The following is a 16,894-nucleotide window of genomic DNA, read 5'->3' as shown; positions in this document are numbered from 1 at the left end:
AATTTGGCGCCTCTTCTTCAACTCAATGTGGCTTCTGCCGGGAGAATGCAAAACGATTCGCTCCTGTCATGTGACTTCACTGCTGATCCTTGACCAAAACACTGTTGTAACGCAGCCCGTATACCAAGTGCCGTAAATACTCGTGTTGTCAGAAGGGAGCTCCCACTCGGCCCTGTAAACTTTCTAATACTCGGCCGATATATCGAAAGGTAATTTCCAAAAAATTGTGTCCATTCAGTTACGCCGGTGCATTGCCATGAAGTTCCACAGAATGCCGAAGGGGTAATATACAAAATTCCAGCCCATGCGATGTATGATGCTTGCCGAGGAAAGAACGTTGATGACACATCTATGTGCAAAGAGAATTACAACGTATCTAACTACATTTAAGGCTCATGCCCCTCAGTGTTGTAATGCAAGAAACGAAAACTTCTCGTGATGCTCGCGAAAGGGACTTGCGTAATGAAATTCGCGAACTAAGGAACGAACACAGGCATATAATGCAGAGCCTTGAGTATGCCCGCAGTGCAATAGAGCAAGAAACCGAACGGGCGCGGTTGCAAAGAACACGAATCTCGAAACCGAGAACGATGTGCTTCGTGCCGGCCGGGTCACTTGAAAGCAAAACCCGGCGCCTCGAAACCCGCCTTGTTCACACGGAGCAGTACTCGAGGAACGCAACCGTAGAAATACAAGGAGTCTTCAAGGAAGAAAACGAATCGGCTGTCGATCTCAAAGATTGGCGATGCCATAAACGAGCAAAAAGCGACCTCGAGACCTGCCATCGTGTACCAAGCCAAGCTAAGGCAGCATCGTCGGCCAGTCCCATGCGAAGATGGACAGCATGCAAAAAACGTTTTAAAAAAGAATAGAAAGCTTGTTTCACGAACAAGGACGTCGGTAATGGTTAGAGGAAGTCCAGTTTACGTGAACAAGCACTTTTGTCCTTCACTAAAAAACCTTCTTTCACTTGCTGTCAAGCAGAAATACGAGAACAACTGGAAATTGGTCTGGTCGTACAATGGGAAAATCTATGCAAAGCAAAGTGACAGCGCCCCTGCTCTACACGTTCCGAATGAACATGACATTCATAAAGTATATTCAAGGCCCGCAGTCGCAGCGGTGCCGGTAACAACTTGAACTAAAACGTTTTTTTTTTTTTTTTCCCTTGGTCCCCCTTTTTCCCGACTTATACTGCGTATCGGTTCTTTAAGATGGATAACAATGCCGACTCTCGAGTGTTGAACTTCACCATCGGCAATCAAGCTTTATTACCCATCATGTCAATCGGTTCTGCACATCAACACTCGTTCGCTTGCGAACAAAAAGAGGATGACTCACACTTCTTTTTGACTGGTTTCTGTTATAACTTGAAATCATGTTATCCGAAACATCGTATGCAACTAGCAGCAAGTATAGAACTCTGTGAATACGACAGCATCTATCTCGATCATTCGAACAAACGCGGTGGGGACATGGTGTTTCTCGTAAAAAAACGCGGAAAATGAGAATTGGTGTGCGAGTACAGCGTGTCAACAGATGATTACGAAATCCCAACAGTTTCAAGTGGTATTGAAATAATTTCCGTGGTCTGGCGCACACCAGGCGGGAATCGTGTGCGTTTTGTGAAATTTCACGAATCCTTCACTTTCACTATAACCAAACTTTTCGCTTTGTATGTGGTGCTATTTTCAATACATATATTTTCAAAGACAGTCATGCTTCTAAGGAACTTGATGCACTATTATCTGCGTATGGTTCGAAAAATTTAATTATCCCACCAACTGGCATTACATGTTCTACGTTATCGTGTCTTGGCCTTTTAGTGACAAACTTTGAAAGCGTTATTTATAACTCTGATACAGTGGATTCAGGGATCACTGCCCTGTTAATGCACCGTGCAGAAATGAACGAGTCACGAGATGCGAGGATGTAGATAGTTTCACTGTTCAGTATATTGCAGAAAGCGGGCTTTCAAACGAGAGATAATGCTGCAATATTGCTCTTCTGATTTAAATAAGGCTGATGTGAATGAGGTATATGGGGAACTTATTAATGTAGTTGTTAATATTTATAAACATCCCTTTCATCTTAACAAACTCAAACCACCAAGAAACGCAAGAAAGCCATTAATTACAAAAGAGCACTTGAAAATGAGCTGGTGTAAAAAAGTTGCAAGCATCGCACATTTTGCGCACGCGCGGGGGGAGATGAACGGACTTTGCCTATTGGGTGACTTTTTGGCGGGATTCGAGGCCTTGCTTTCGTGCGCTCTGGCTGCGGGCGCGCAAGACGAAGCCCGAGGAGACCACATCTGTAGGTGTTGGAAGGTGCGTACGCGTGTTCCTCTCGGCCGGCGGCGGCCGGCGAACCGTCGGGGTAGTGGGCCTCTCGAGGCTGAGTTCCTTGTCCTTTGTTCTTTCTGTCGCGGTGCGCCGTTAGCGGCCAGGTACCGGCGACCATTTGGCCATGTTGTATAGCGATTCAGATTCGGTCGTGTTGTTAACCTTGCGTTGTATCGAACCCCAGCTTAATAAATGTCATTTGCTCATTCCGGAGAGCTTCGCCTAGGGTCTCCTTTGCTGCGTGCGCGGTCTCGCCTTCCCCTAGCCGGGACCGGGGATCCACCATGTATACCACAAAATAAAATTTTAAAAAATAAACAAGTGGTTTGCGTCCCAGTGACATATCCATTCCGGGGCAATATAAAGTTTTTTTTTTCCAAGCCCGAGAGAATCCCGCGAAAAGTACCGTGCGACTAGAAAAAGTCTTTTCCAAGACTGAGAGAAGCCCGCGAAAAGTACTCTGCAACTAGAAAAAGTTTTCCTGCAGTCCTGAAAAAAGCCCGTGGGCCCTGGCCATATCACGGGCTAGCCGGTCCTTGGAAAAAGCTTTTATGTAGCACGTATTGAGGAGCAGATCGAAAGCTGGAACGCGAATTTTTCAGGATGGTCTACAATTTTGTCATTGATACGTTGGCTCTGAATATATTAGTTAATAATTTTAATTGATTAATAACAACTAATTAGATAATTTGGGGCAATACAACAAATTGGCTGACTTGCTCCAAGCGACGGCAAACAACATTACCTTGGTTGAGTCCAGCTCCGTGGCACTTGTACATATATAAATTTTGGCTCAAGTTACGTGGGGCACGCATTTATATCCACAAATACCGGGTGCTTCGCGAAATGCGTCGGAAGTTTCTTAAAAATAGGAAAGGTGAGCTAATTTAATTATTTCCTCTTGATTGCTTTTGCCATAGTCATACATTTGAAAATGACTCGATATAGTAATCATAGACGAGTAAATGCGCAAATTACACTAACTTTTTAAGAAAGAATGCCATGCTATTGAAGCGCGCCATCCGAGAAGCTGAAAACCGCTTCCAGAAATACAAAAAGTTAATTTTTACAGCGTGATGAGTTTCAGGCAAATTTCACCCAAGAAAGCAGAACTTTTCAGACCGCAATGGGCGTGCCCTTTGTAGACGCCCATGTGTGACGTGATTGATTGTGGTGGGCGGGTATCAAGCGGGCGGTCTTATCAAGCCGCGATCTCAGTTGCTTCATGCTCGCTCCATGGTGAGGCGCAAAATGTCACGTCGCTCATGGACATTGTTGCGAAGTCCGAGGGTCCGAGTGGCCACGAAGTTTCCATGGAAGGTGCCGTGTCGGGAGAAGGAGAGATCCAGCGAGATGGTCCAAGAGATGAGAAAAGGGTTTTATATACAACTGTACATGGTATTTTGCACGAAGGGTTCCGTGATTCTTGGAGCCGTCTACATGCACGCATTTCTGCATTTCTGGAAGCGGTTTTCAGCTTCTCGGATGGCGCGCTTCAATAGCATGGCATTCTTGCTTAAAAAGTTAGTCTAATTTGCGCATTTACTCGTCTATGATTACTATATCGAGTCATTTTCAAATGTATGGCTATGGCAAAAGCAATCAAGAGGAAATAACGTCTTTGCATGTCCTAGCATTTACGTCTCCGAGCTCTGCACAACGCCCAAGCCCCGCTTTTTATCAGTTCATTTCCCCCTTTCACTCGTCGAGGGAATTCACACTGGTTCTTTTCGTCAAATCACAGTTGTCGACAGTTCGAAAAATCCCGCCCATGATGTGGCACCGTTCCGCCAGGCTCCGCCTCCAATGTTGCTCGATCGCCCCCGCATACCAGACAATGGATGGCACCTTGGGAACGAAATGTCGAAGCTGTTCCCACCAAAAAGCTTGACGATGGCCCCTTGCAAGAATTGGTGGCCTCTTCGTGACGGTCAGCTTGTTAATCAGGAGACTGGCCTTCGCGGAAGCTACCGCTGAGCCCTGTCGTAGTCCGGGCGGGTGCCGGTACTTCACAGAAACACACCAAGAGCGACGTTGCCGTTTTAGCGACGCACGAGGCCGATTTCTCAGTGTAGTTTGGGGTCTAATTGCTCGTCCATTAGTCCTAGGTGAAGGTGACGCTCCCCGGCCTCGAGAAACGATGAAGCGTGAACAGAACTCCACAGCTGCACATCTGTCGGTGAGGCATCCTATGCCCCGAGGGACCGCCAGGCACAACAGCGTCTACAGAGGGCGTGTCCATTGCGCTCTTCAGCTGCTCAACTTCGTTTTTCCGCGTGAAATCGGCTGGAGTTCATTACGCTGTAAAAATGAGCAGCGTTAATTTCTTGCATTTCTGGAAACTGTTCCTATTACCGACACTACTGTGCTGAGGAGTACTGGTGCTCGTCGCAAGCATCCTCACACGGCAGGTATACGCACGCCAAGTAAGCAGGCATGATTACACGCCATATTTTTCGTCGCTACATCATCATGGGACTAGAGTAGAGAGAAAGGGCGAGTATCCAAACCCATCACCCTCGGTATCCTCGCAGCCGGCGACAACAGCGCCGCGACAGCAGATCGAGCTCGCTCCGGTTGCGCGGTCATACGTGGCGTTCTGCGAAATTTTGACCATGACTGTACAGCCGCCGTCGAACTTAACCCGAGTAATACAGGGTTAGTCCGAAAAGTAATGTCAGCGATTATATTGTGAAGCCACTGTACGTCGCAGCGCGCTAGGACCGGTTGGTATTGGTGGAGGGGGTAGTTTGCTGACGCACATGCGGCCACACAGTCATCTACGACCATCTCGAGAGTAAGGACAGGCTTTTCCGTGAAACTCGTTTTCATTTCCCGTGCAAGCCGTAATGCAGCGCTCGTTGGAACAAAGGATTGCTATCGAGTTTTGTGGGAAACTGGGCAAGTCCACAGTGCAAACTTTTCCTGTGTTAAAAACAGCTTTTGGTGATAATTGTTTGGCAGGACATCAAGTCTACCGGCGGCACAAGGCCTTTTTAGAAGATCGTGATGAGGTCAGCGACGAAGCCCGCGCTGGGCCGCCATCAACAACCATCACCGACGAAAATGTGACGCTTGTGAGAGATCTTTTGTACTCAAACCCTTGTTTCAGTGTCCGTTTAGTGGTACAGACAGTAAACATTCCAAAAGTACCGCTCACGAGATTTTGACGAATAATTTTCAGATGCGAAAAGTGTGCGCGAAGATTGTGCGCAAAATGTTAATGGATGACCAAAAATCAAGCCGAGTTGAAACGGGCCAGGAACTGTAGGAGTTGTGTGAAAGTGACCACCACTTTTTAGACGATGTCATCACAGGTGACGAGTCTTGGGTGTTTGAATACGATCCCTGAAAGAAAAAGGCAAAATGCCGAGTGGTACAGCTCGGCGTCCTCTCGCCTCGAGAAGGCCAGAATGAGCAAGTCAAAGGCCACGCTCATTGTGTTCTTTGACATCAGCGGGATCGTCGACCATGAGTTTGTACCACATGGCAGATCAGTCAACGCCAAATTCTACGTGAAAGTGGTCAAGAGACTCAAACGAAGGATTCATCGCGCCCGGCCTGACATCGGGGGTGATTGGAAGCTTCACCATGACAACGCGTCAGCCCGCGCCGCCTTCCTCATGACCCGCTTCCTGGCCGATTGAAAGGTGCCAACGGTTCCCCAGCTACCCTACAGTCCTGGCGTGGCTCTCCCAGGCTTCTTCTTTCCGCGCTTGAAAATTCCCATGAATAAAGAACATCATTTCAGGACAGTTGGCAAAGTCAAAGAGGCTTGCACCAAGCCTCTAAAGAACATTCCTAAGGAGGCCTACCGTGACGCCTTCGATGCCTGGAAATCTCGCTAGAAGCGATGTAACGACGCAGAAGGAGCCTATTTTGAAACATTTTAATGTGTTGTAGCGATCTGATCAATAATTTATTTTTAATGGACTCACTGACATTAATTTTCGGACATACCCTGTATAGCAGCTCAAGTTTAACAAACACGTGATGTAAGGATCAAACGTCGAATGCTTTGGAAGGAAGACGCATTAAGCTAGCACGATCAAAGCAACTCAAGCAGAAAACTTACAGCACCTCCCACAGGAGAAGCAAGAAGGCTCGGATGAAGGGTGACGGCGTCTGTACTTTGCATGCTTGATAAATGAATATTTGGTAGAAGCTGAGAATTCCGCGCGTTACGCTTTCATGTTTTACGTACTTGGACCGAAATCAACAGTTGTGTAGGCACCGTCGACTTTGCCGCACTTGAGGAAACTATCTCCGGAACCGTCTGTGGTGTAAAGGATGACGTCGTAGCGCAGGTAATGGCGCACTAGGTCTCGCAACCAGGCCATGTACTCGAAGTCACATGCCTTGTAGCTGCCGTACTCGTTCTCAATCTGCAAGGAGTCGCCAATGACAAAAATAAAAAAAGAATAAAAGAAAGAAATAACACTCTGTGGTTGTATTTTGTAGCGACCCATTTAATTTTCCACTCGATTTTAGTAATTGCGCCGAGTGGCCGATCCTATAACTGCGGCGCCCATGCGCGTTACGAGGGGCGTTCGTAAAGCTCGTATTATCGGCACCATAAATTTGGAACAGGCGTACACGATAGGCATCACAATGAGCGCACGTCTCTGTAGCTTTAGCGAAATATAAAGAATTGTGTTTTATTTAGTACCGTGGAACACCACTAAGGTATTAAAATACAAAATTGGCAGCGTCCATTAGGAAAGTCACAAGCAGTACGTGATCCACTTTCTGCATTTGAAGGGACGCAATGACAAGAACATTCATGCCGAGCTGGTGGCGGTATATGCGATGACCACGTCACCGTACACAGACAGCGTTCGCGTTAGAGTGGAGAGCGAAAATGGGCGGAGAACGTTAATAGGGCATGTTTACCTTACCGTACATGCACATGATACTGACCTGTACAGCTATAATGGGCCCTCCGTTGGCGTATAGAAGTGGTTGTATCAGCGGAAGTAGCTTTGAGAAGTACCTTTGAACGGGATTGGTGTATTCTGTAATGAATATCACTAACAGTGACCTTCCCTACGCCTCAATGAAATCGACTAACATTCACTGAATAGTACTTTTTTACCCGAGACGGCTGCCCTGACACATGAATGGCGGCGTTTACCTGGATCCATAGTACGAAGACGAATGGAGGCATTTCTTGACAGCAACCAGTAAGGCAGTCCACCCTGTAAAATAATCGTAACATGACAAATGCGAAGAAAAACCAATCCTGGCATGTCAAAATTTAGGAAAGAGAAGCAAAACCACAAAACATACGCGCAATTTGTCGGTTTTCCAATGTGGTATGATTGTAAAGCCAACAAGAAGGGTAAATTTGGTTGTTTCGAGCTTTTGCTTAAAAGTAGCCAAGGAATATCGACTTTTGCTTTCGACTTCCGCGCAGGGCATGGTCGCATAGCATTTTGAGCAGAAGCCATGGCCCATGCTAATTTTTCTATGCTTATGATTAGGACAACGCATGCTTCATCTCGGTCTTCAATTGTGTTCAAGCCAAAAGCCCCAAGTAAGGGGCAGCGTGTCACCTCTGCTCAAGTAATCACTTCAGTTCATCATCATTAAAGAAGACCAGTCGCTTTTGACAGGTATAACTTCATCTATAGAAACACGCAGATCCAGCGCAGTGTTGTGAGAAAAAGAGAGAGGTGATGTGGGAAAGGCATGGAAATTAACAAGGTTGAGCCCGGTTGGCTGTATGCAGTGCACTGGGGGAGGAGGAAATGGGACTGAAACATGAGAAGACAGAGAATTTCACAGTATGCACGCACACACATTTCATTTCATTTTATTACCTTAAAAACCCCGTTCGGGGTATTACATAAGGGGTTGTAAACATGTTTACACAAGGAAATGCAGGTGTTACGGTGAAATACAAGTTCGAACAGTTTCTAAGAATTCTGAATGACATGTGATGGCAGCGGCATTGAAGGGTAGGTCGTTCCAGTCTCTGGCAGCCAGAGGAAAAAATGTCACAGTTTCGCCCTAAGGGCGAAGCAATGAATGCGATAGCAACACAGCAATGTCATACGAAGTAAGGTGAGTGGCTTTGGTAGCAATATGAATTGTAGTAAACATGAGCTGATTAAGTAAGCAGGTGTGCTGCGGCGTAAGTAGACCGACATGAAGAGAGACTCGATGACCACGAGAAGGCGCGTGTGAAACGGTGGTGTTGATGAGAAGCGCTTCCCGTGGGCAGCGCGTGCGAAGGGACACACCTGTAGCGCTGCACTGCCGATCCGAGCAGCATTGCATGTGTAGCGTACGTTGGAAAATGTGGCCCGACTATTACTAACTGATTGAACAAGCGTGGTGTGAGCGCGCACAAACAAACATGAATAGATCACACTGAATGACTGCAGACGACGACTGTCGAAACGCTGGCAGCAAGCGCATACGCCGCAGCAACGGGCGAAGGTACGTGCGGTCTATCGCTTCAACGGAAACTGAGCGGCGAATGCACGGCGCATAAATGTCAGAGCCGTGTGGAGATAAGCGACGGTGCGAGCGAGCGACGTGCGCGGTTGTTGTTGGCAAAGTAGAAGGGCGTCCCCCCCCCCCCCCCCCCCCCCGCTTCCTCCGGCGCTGGCTTCCCGCTTCCTTGCTTGCGCGTGGGAGATTGAGTGCGTTCGCTCTCCGTGCTAACGCGCGTCCCCGCACGCTTCCGCTCGGGCATACGGCGCGCAGCGAAGATTTTATCTATAGGGAACCTCACGGCGACGGCGACGCTGACGGCAGAAATCCGGTTGAAGTGTCCATATAATTGCTATCGCAATAAAAATGAAGCCTGAAATGTGACAGTTCGTGTGCGAGGACGAGCAACTTGCAGTCTATGGCTGGGGTGCGCTGTGACATGCGTGAAGATGATGGCGTGATGTAAAGTGGGCAGCTTAGCGAAGTGTAAAAGTATCTGTGATAAAGAGATAGCGTGGCGATACGACGACGAAAAGCAAGAGATGTAAAACTAGATTTTGTCTTTAAGCGTGAAATGCCGATGTTATATGAAGAATGGATGAATCTAGTCGCACGATTTTGAACTGATTCGAGTGCATTGATGATATATGTTTGGTGAGGGTTCCAGATGGCGGCGGCATATTCCAGTTGTGGTTTGACAAATGATTTGTACCCGCCGTGGTTGCTCAGTGGCTATGGTGTTCGGCTGCTGAGCGCGAGGTCGCGGGATCAAATCCCGGCCACGGCGGCCGCATTTCGATGGGGGCGAAATGCAAAAACACCCGTGTACTTAGATTTAGGTGCACGTTAAAGAACCCCAGGTGGTCTAAATTTCCGGAGTCCCCCACTACGGCGTGCCTCATAATCAGAACTGGTTTTGGCACGTAAAACCCCATAATTTATTATTATTATTTATTAAATGATTTGTATGCGAGTAGTTTGACGTGCTGCGGAGCATGACGAAGGTGACGTGTCATGAACCCTAGGGTCTTGTTAGATGACGAAATTACGTTAGTCGCATGCGCAGCCCAGGAAAGGTTGTGGGGACAGGGTTATGCCAAAGTACTTATACGCTAGAACGCATTCCACTGGGACGCTTACGATTGTGTAAGTAGAGAGAGGGATTGCGACGCGGGAAATTATTTTGAAATAAATTTGCATTTGTTATGGTGCAACGAAAAGTTCATCGTTCAGTTCGTCACAAGCAGTTATATATAGGCAGCTAGTTGCATCTCAAGAAACCGCAGCAACGCTTTTGTAGCTTTGCACATCGCAGACGCACGTGGCCACGGTCCAAGGATTTCTCTTCTGCAAAAAGCCTGATATTTAATTGTCCGGAAGCAGTCAGAAGGGCATGCATCTGATCTTCGTATGATGGGCAATTACTATCATAATCTCACGCTTACGCAAACCGAAAAGATGGGCGTCCTTCTACGGACGGCGGTGAAGGCGGCTTCTACACACGCTTCTACACGACGCCTTCTTCAGCTTGCTGTCCACAACACCATAACCGAACTGCTCGAGGCCCAGCACAACAGTCAGCTCCAGCGTCTTAGGCAAACCTGTCAGGGTTGCGCCATCCTCTCTCGTCTTGGCTACCCCATTCCTGAAAAACCCACACAGGTGCCGCAACATAAACTCGCTCCTAATATTCGCGCTCTCATTAATGTGGCTCCGATTCCGCGCAACATGAATCCCCACCGCCATGCCTGCCGTCGACGTGCCCGAGTTCAGGCCATGACACGCGTCTTTGGCGATGGCACTACAGACTTACAAGTTCTTTACAGTGATGCGGCACGCCACCCAGAAAATCCCGCCATGTACGATGCTTGTCGAGGAAAATATGTTGATGAGAGGTGTGTGCTGTGATGACTCGCCACTTTAAAACCAGCAAAGTGTGGTGCGTGACACGGCTGGTATGTTTGGGCGTGGCATGTAGTGCTTGTCCGCCGACCTCAACTGCTATACCCTTCATTGCATTTTATTGTGTTTAGGGTCACCCGGGAGAAAGGACTTCGTGTAACCCCCTCGCCCACCAAGAGAGGCGCTGTACCGTCATCTGAGAGGATGCACAGGGCTCCTGCCCTGCGGCGGACAATGGCTTCCAACTATGAACATTTTAGGTTTCTCTAGCATATATATATAAGCGGCTCCACCATGTAAATTTCTCTGGTCTCTTCTCATCTCTCCGGCAATCAACACAAACAAATCCTAAAGCTTTTGCAACAGCAGCGTTCTCGTCCCTCCTCTAGTACCTTGCCTCCTGTCGTCCATGGCCCGTCACCGTCTGTCACCTACTACATCGTATAACGTTGAACGGCAAGCGCGAGGTTCGAGGATCCGACGCCGTAACATTGGTGGCAGCAGTGGGACCTCCCACACTTCGTCCTGGCATCAGCTACGCTCATTGGATGGCAACCTCGGAATGAACTTCGCGAAATTCGTGACTGCAATTGATGAGTGCATGGATTTTCTTCACTAAGATATCAGACGACCTTGCGTGTATTTTTGGTCGTATAGAGAGGCGATTGTATTATAACCGTTGACGCGTGTTTGTAGAGTACGTGAAGAATTAGCAACACTAAGGGCTTCCAGAAAGCTGAATACATTAAAGAAACCGAAATGGCTAGAAATAATTGGCCAGATGGCTGGGCCTAGAAATTTCTGGGGCAAAGAGACGAGAGGTCATTGAGGCAATCAATGCAGTCGGAACAGACGACGAAGAACTATCAGACTGCTTAGAAAGCACTGAGGAGAGAAAAATAAAAACTTCAGAGCTCTTCCCCTGTCGAGAAAATGGGGGTAAGCGAAGCTTCTGGCAAGACTACACTTTCGCAGGCGTTCCGCTTCGTTTGCCCTAAACTCAAGGTCGGAGGTTCTTCGTTGACATCTGGCCTCAACATCGCGCTCCCGCAACTCGGGGTCCGCGGCTTTTCGCAGACATTTCGCCAGGGCTTCGGAAGCTCCCATGCTAGAATTGGATGACAAGCTTCCATTACCCCCATTTTCTCGACAGGAGAAGGGTTGGTGATTTTGTCTCTTTGGGTCCCACGTGTGACAAGGGTAGTTCAAGGGCGCGATACAGTTCCCCGAGCCCAAAGGGGTATGTGCCATTGAGCTTGGGCCCTTTCTGCACTATCACCAGGATCGGCCCACATGACAGGTGTATGTGCCATTGAGCTAGGACCCTTTCTGGGCTATCACCAGGATCGGCCCACTATTAAGCGTGACACCACCACCACCACCGCCGCCGCCGAAACTTGTGAGCCTATAAAGCTTCGCTTAAAACAGGAACTTTAGGAGCGCGAACTTTTAAACGTGAAGCAAGAGATCGCTAGCGCTTAGAATGTGAAGCAAAAGAGGAGCGTAAGCGCTTATCACAGGAAACACGGTAGGAACGACTTGAGATGAAGCTCCTAGAGATTTAGTTACAGAGGGCCCAAAATGCAAAGGGTGTTAGCCCTATGTCGAGCGAAGGGGAGCGCAGACTGCGCAAGGTGAAGGACCTGATGTAGCCGCATAAAGTCGGAGAGCATAAGTTTCTTCGAGTGCACGTGCTAGAAGCCGGATTTTTAAGACACCTGGCCGCAACGCCTGCAGACGTTGTTGCCGTGTGAGATAGCCGACGTAATAGCCAGCATAGAGAAAGGCGATTCAAAAGACTACGACAAAGTCAAATCGAGTCTATTGAAAACGTACAGGCTATCGGCAGGGGCATACCGGCGGAAGATCAGGGGGGCCGAAAAAGGACAGAAGCGAGTCTTACGCCGAGTTCGCGGACACGTTGATGACCAGCATGAGGGATTCGCTGAAATAAGCCGGATCTTTTGCCGACCACGACAAAGTGGTAGAGTCCTTCGGTTTGGAGCAGTTCTTCCGCCAGCTGCCTGAAAACGTTAAATTTTTGGTGCAGGACAGACCGGGGCATCGACACTGTTTCTAGGGCCGCCGAACTCGAGAAAGAGTTTGTGTGTCGCCAAGCTCTCGAGAAGAAAGTTCCTGAAGGACAGGATAAGGAACTGGCAAGGCACAGGAAAGAGCGCGCGCGGGTGAATAAACAAGGGTATCCAACTGGAAAAAACCGAAAAAAAAGAAACGTTATTTTTGCCCGAACCGCGAAACTGAACCAGAACGTCACATTTTTTTTTTTTTTTTAATTCTAGAGCAAAACCGAAAAGAAAGAAATAGTGGTTTTCGGTTCAGGTTGGCCACCTTTTCTGTAGCTTTTTATCCATGCATTGCCTGCACTTCTGGTTCAACTATTCTACCTAAATACACCCCATCTTCCAGTGATTTTACAAGTAGCAGCACCGCTAGTACGGGTTTCATCGTATCGCGTCCAAAAAGGGAGGGGGGGGGGGGGGGGGGGGCAGACTACATGTTGCGCTTACGCGACAATAGTTGCATCACATCTGACGGGTGGACGCGCCAGAATATGATGCATGCAACCTACCCGATACAGTGGAGCACATACTTGTTGCTTGTCCCCAGTGTACCTATGAACGACCTGCATTGACCTCCTCTTTAGGGCTAATTACCAACAGACCGTTAGGTGAAAAAAGTGTTATTCTGACCTTGGTCGGGCATAATGACAACGAAGCGAGCCATCAAGGCTCTGTTGGAATTTTCAGTTAACACAGGCATAATTCACGGCTGTGAACGGGCACGTCGAACACGAACGTGGACATAATCCCAGCCGGCCGTCTGTCCTCACCATCACTCCTCACGCCCCCATTCTTCTTCTCTTCCTCTGAGCAGAGTAGCAGGCTAGAGGACTCTCTGCGTTTCCTCGATAAATTCTCCTCTCTCTCGTGCCTCACTAAAGCTTTGTTTCACATAGATTCCAGCAAGGATGTTGTATCTGCATAATTCTTTTGTAACTCCTTGCTGTCTGAAGAACAACATGCGTAATCTTTCCGAGCAGATTGGCAGCAGCATCGAGGTTTTGTAAACAAATTAATTCATGCTGTTTTCCTGTAATTACTCTTCGGTTGTGCAAATGAATTTGAACCGGTTATGAACAGCAAATGAACTTGAAACGTTTTACTGCGTAAGCTGTTATGGGCCCATTCCAATAGACGTTTCGGTTGGCGAGGTTGTCCGCCGCCGCCGGTGTCCGTCACAGCTATCACCAGGAATGTAAAAAAAAAAAAGCAACTTTCCGCTGGGATCGAACCCGGGCCCGCTACGCGGGAGCCAGCAGCTCTACCACTGAGCCACGCCAGTGCTTGAGGAGCAGCGGAAACATGCCCTATACACGCGTCCCAGCGCCTTGAACTGGTATACCTATGCAACTTAAAGCCTTTAGTGCAACTGCTAGATGGTGTGCCCCCTGGTGTACCAATATGCAGCTGCAATGCAAAGTGTGCACGTATCGACACTACGCGGCGCGTCTCACATCACATGGAGTCGCGCGCTTCACAAGGTCACGGGCTGGTTTGAGCAGTGCTCTAAACATGCCACACGACACGTAACTTGAGCTGCGAGATGCTCTTCAATTGTGACAGTGTATTGTACCTGTGCTGCGCCCCACTAATGTACTTATAGCATTCCCGTGGGATACGCGCCTCAAATAACTTTTATGTATAGTACACTTAGTGCTGCTAGCGTGTGCGTGTGCTCTTTTAAAGCGAAGCTATCTTGGCAAACCATCCCGGACTTTGCTGACTGTAGCTGCTGCTGCTCCTGTGGCTGTTTTGCCGAACAGCTTACACAAAGAAAATGGCAGAAAGAAATACGGGTCCGAAAATGGGATCGAACCTCTGTCGTCCTGCACAAGAGCCCGATACTCTATTGTGGCAAAACTATTTTTTTTCTTTATTACATATACATTGAGCCCCCACCGCACTCATAATTCTCTCGTGTCCAATTAACGCGAAGTCGCTCTTCCAGAAGGTTGTCGCGTGTACCACGTCACTCAGCACGTGCGCACGAGAGCAAGTTTCCATTTGGCCACAAACGGGGGAATGATATTCAACCTCTCCATGGTCGTTCGAGTCGTACATCTCTCTCCCATGCATCTCTTTTCATAACTATGCCATCGAAAAAAAGTTTGTATTCCGGCTTGATGATGTCTTTTACCATGAAGTATTAGCGAAACCATCATTGTTTTCTTTAACTCCCTCCGCAATTTGGCCATTATGAACGCGTTTCTTACTGTTTTAGTTTTTATTAGTTATTACAGTTAGCATGAGTTATGTTGTAGGCTCGGTTTGAGCGGTGAATTAAACGTTATGCGTAAGTGTCAAATGACCCATTGAGCGAAATGCTGCTGCACTAACGTGAAACCTGGGGAGGTGCGAAGCATGCAGTGATGCACCGTTAATGGGTTCATACTGCCTTAAGCAATGGCTCATAACCGCGCAAACGCAGCCTCCCCATTACGACGAGAGAAGTGAAATTCCACGCTGGAATGATGAGCGGCAACGCAGCCAGCTGTGGAAGACGACGACGATCGCGGGAGCAGTGGCACGAGCGCGTGCCGAGCGCGAGCACGAGCCGCTTGCTTTACCGTGACGACGACGACAGGAGACGCCGACAGCCCGAGCGCATAATGTCCTTCGCAGCTAAAACATCTTACACCGCCTTTGTCCTCGTGACATCACTCCTCCGCCAATGTGTCACAGTGTATATTCGCATGAACTGCATGCTGTCAGCATTCCGGCATCGCTTGTGAACTGTGTAGTCCATAAAGATAAACATTGGACGACAATTAAGTGTTGACATGTGCGGTGCACGAACAGTAATGCGTATGAGATTACATGTTGCAAACTATGAAAATAAGAACACTTGTGCACGCCACATTTACTTTTAGAACATCTAAATAACTGCTTCAGGAAAGTTTCGCTTCACATAGATTCCAATATGCGCGTCAGATCTGCATAGTTTTAATGCGAAGCCTTCTTTGCCTCACCCCAAGCACTTTGTGGGAGGTTGGTAGGTCTTCCCTGTCTCGTTACATTTCGGACCTCTCTAATAAAAAAAGATGCATGACCGACAGTGCAATCGATCATCTGCCTTCGAGCTCAGCAGCCCAATGCTCTAACCACTAAGCCACGATCGCACTTTTCTTTTTCTTTATTGCATGAAGTTATGAGTATATTCATGCAAAAGTTAGCTACGTTACCTTTGTATACACACTAAAACAAATGCACACATTATAGGCCAGTCCAGTGAAAGTTTAAAAAATCAGGCAAACAATCACAAGCGTCCAGATACGAAATTCACTCAGGAACGGGATCAAAGGTTGCAACCACACTACGCACTCGAGCAGCCTCTTCTCAAAAAACAGACCTTGTCGAGCGAGGTGGCTCGGCATGTCTGTCGATCATTCGGCTTCTCCATAATGAATACGGTCCTAATAACATAAACAAACCATATCGTGTATTAGTGATTGCCTTTTTGAGAGGAAGGAACCGGATACCCCACGATCGCACGCATACTCCTCTCGTGTCAAAGCCGACTTAAAGCTCTTGGAGACGTCTGGAGACGTGCGTCCCGCGCCACTTCTTCATTTTTCTTTCCTCGCTACAACTCGCGCTTTGGGCGCTCTTGACGGCGCTGTCTCCGGGATCGGCCCACATTCTTAAGTACTTTCTTCGGAGCAGCCAACGCTACATTGAAACTGTCGACGTTGCATCGCCTTCAGGATACGCCCAGGTTGATCACGTTTTATCATTTCTTCGCCGTAGTACAAATGCTATCGTCGTTTTAACATAGAACTGGCATAAACATACGAACGGAAAGGGAACCGAGAAGCCCGATTTTTTGTATGTACGATTGTACAACACTTAGTCGCACATCACGTGACAATCTGTGTTTCGCTTGCTAACGCCCGTCCAGTACCTATGCAAAACCCAACAATCGTCATCTATAAATTGGCACCTAACAGCTGCAGTACAAATCGCGCCGTTACCGTCATACGATCAACGTCAACGCAGTCGTCGTCTTCCTGTTGTCGTCACACACACTTACGCGTGCATCACATACACAACTACTCGATTTACACAAACGCGTTGGTCCACCTATTAAAGTTCTGCGGAACCCTAAACAATGCTAGATAGTCAGCT

At 47.9% G+C, this 16,894-nt stretch overlaps 1 protein-coding gene across 1 annotated transcript in view; it reads right to left on the bottom strand.

Annotated features, from left to right (window-relative positions):
• The window catches only part of LOC119449424 (beta-galactosidase-like), an 84,030-nt gene that overhangs the window by 29,901 nt on the left and 37,235 nt on the right, over nt 1–16,894 (bottom strand). Inside the window, exons 12-14 of the mRNA XM_049665194.1 lie at nt 7,480–7,543; nt 7,266–7,360; nt 6,550–6,730 (exon numbers count right to left, since the gene is read on the bottom strand). Of these exons, the coding sequence (XP_049521151.1) occupies nt 6,550–6,730; nt 7,266–7,360; nt 7,480–7,543 (340 nt within the window). The remainder of the gene's footprint in view (nt 1–6,549; nt 6,731–7,265; nt 7,361–7,479; nt 7,544–16,894) is intronic.

The sequence above is a fragment of the Dermacentor silvarum genome, chromosome 4 (genome assembly GCF_013339745.2).
Source record: "Dermacentor silvarum isolate Dsil-2018 chromosome 4, BIME_Dsil_1.4, whole genome shotgun sequence".
Classification (NCBI taxonomy): Eukaryota; Metazoa; Arthropoda; class Arachnida; order Ixodida; family Ixodidae; genus Dermacentor; species Dermacentor silvarum.
This window is presented reverse-complemented; position numbering and strand designations above follow the sequence as displayed.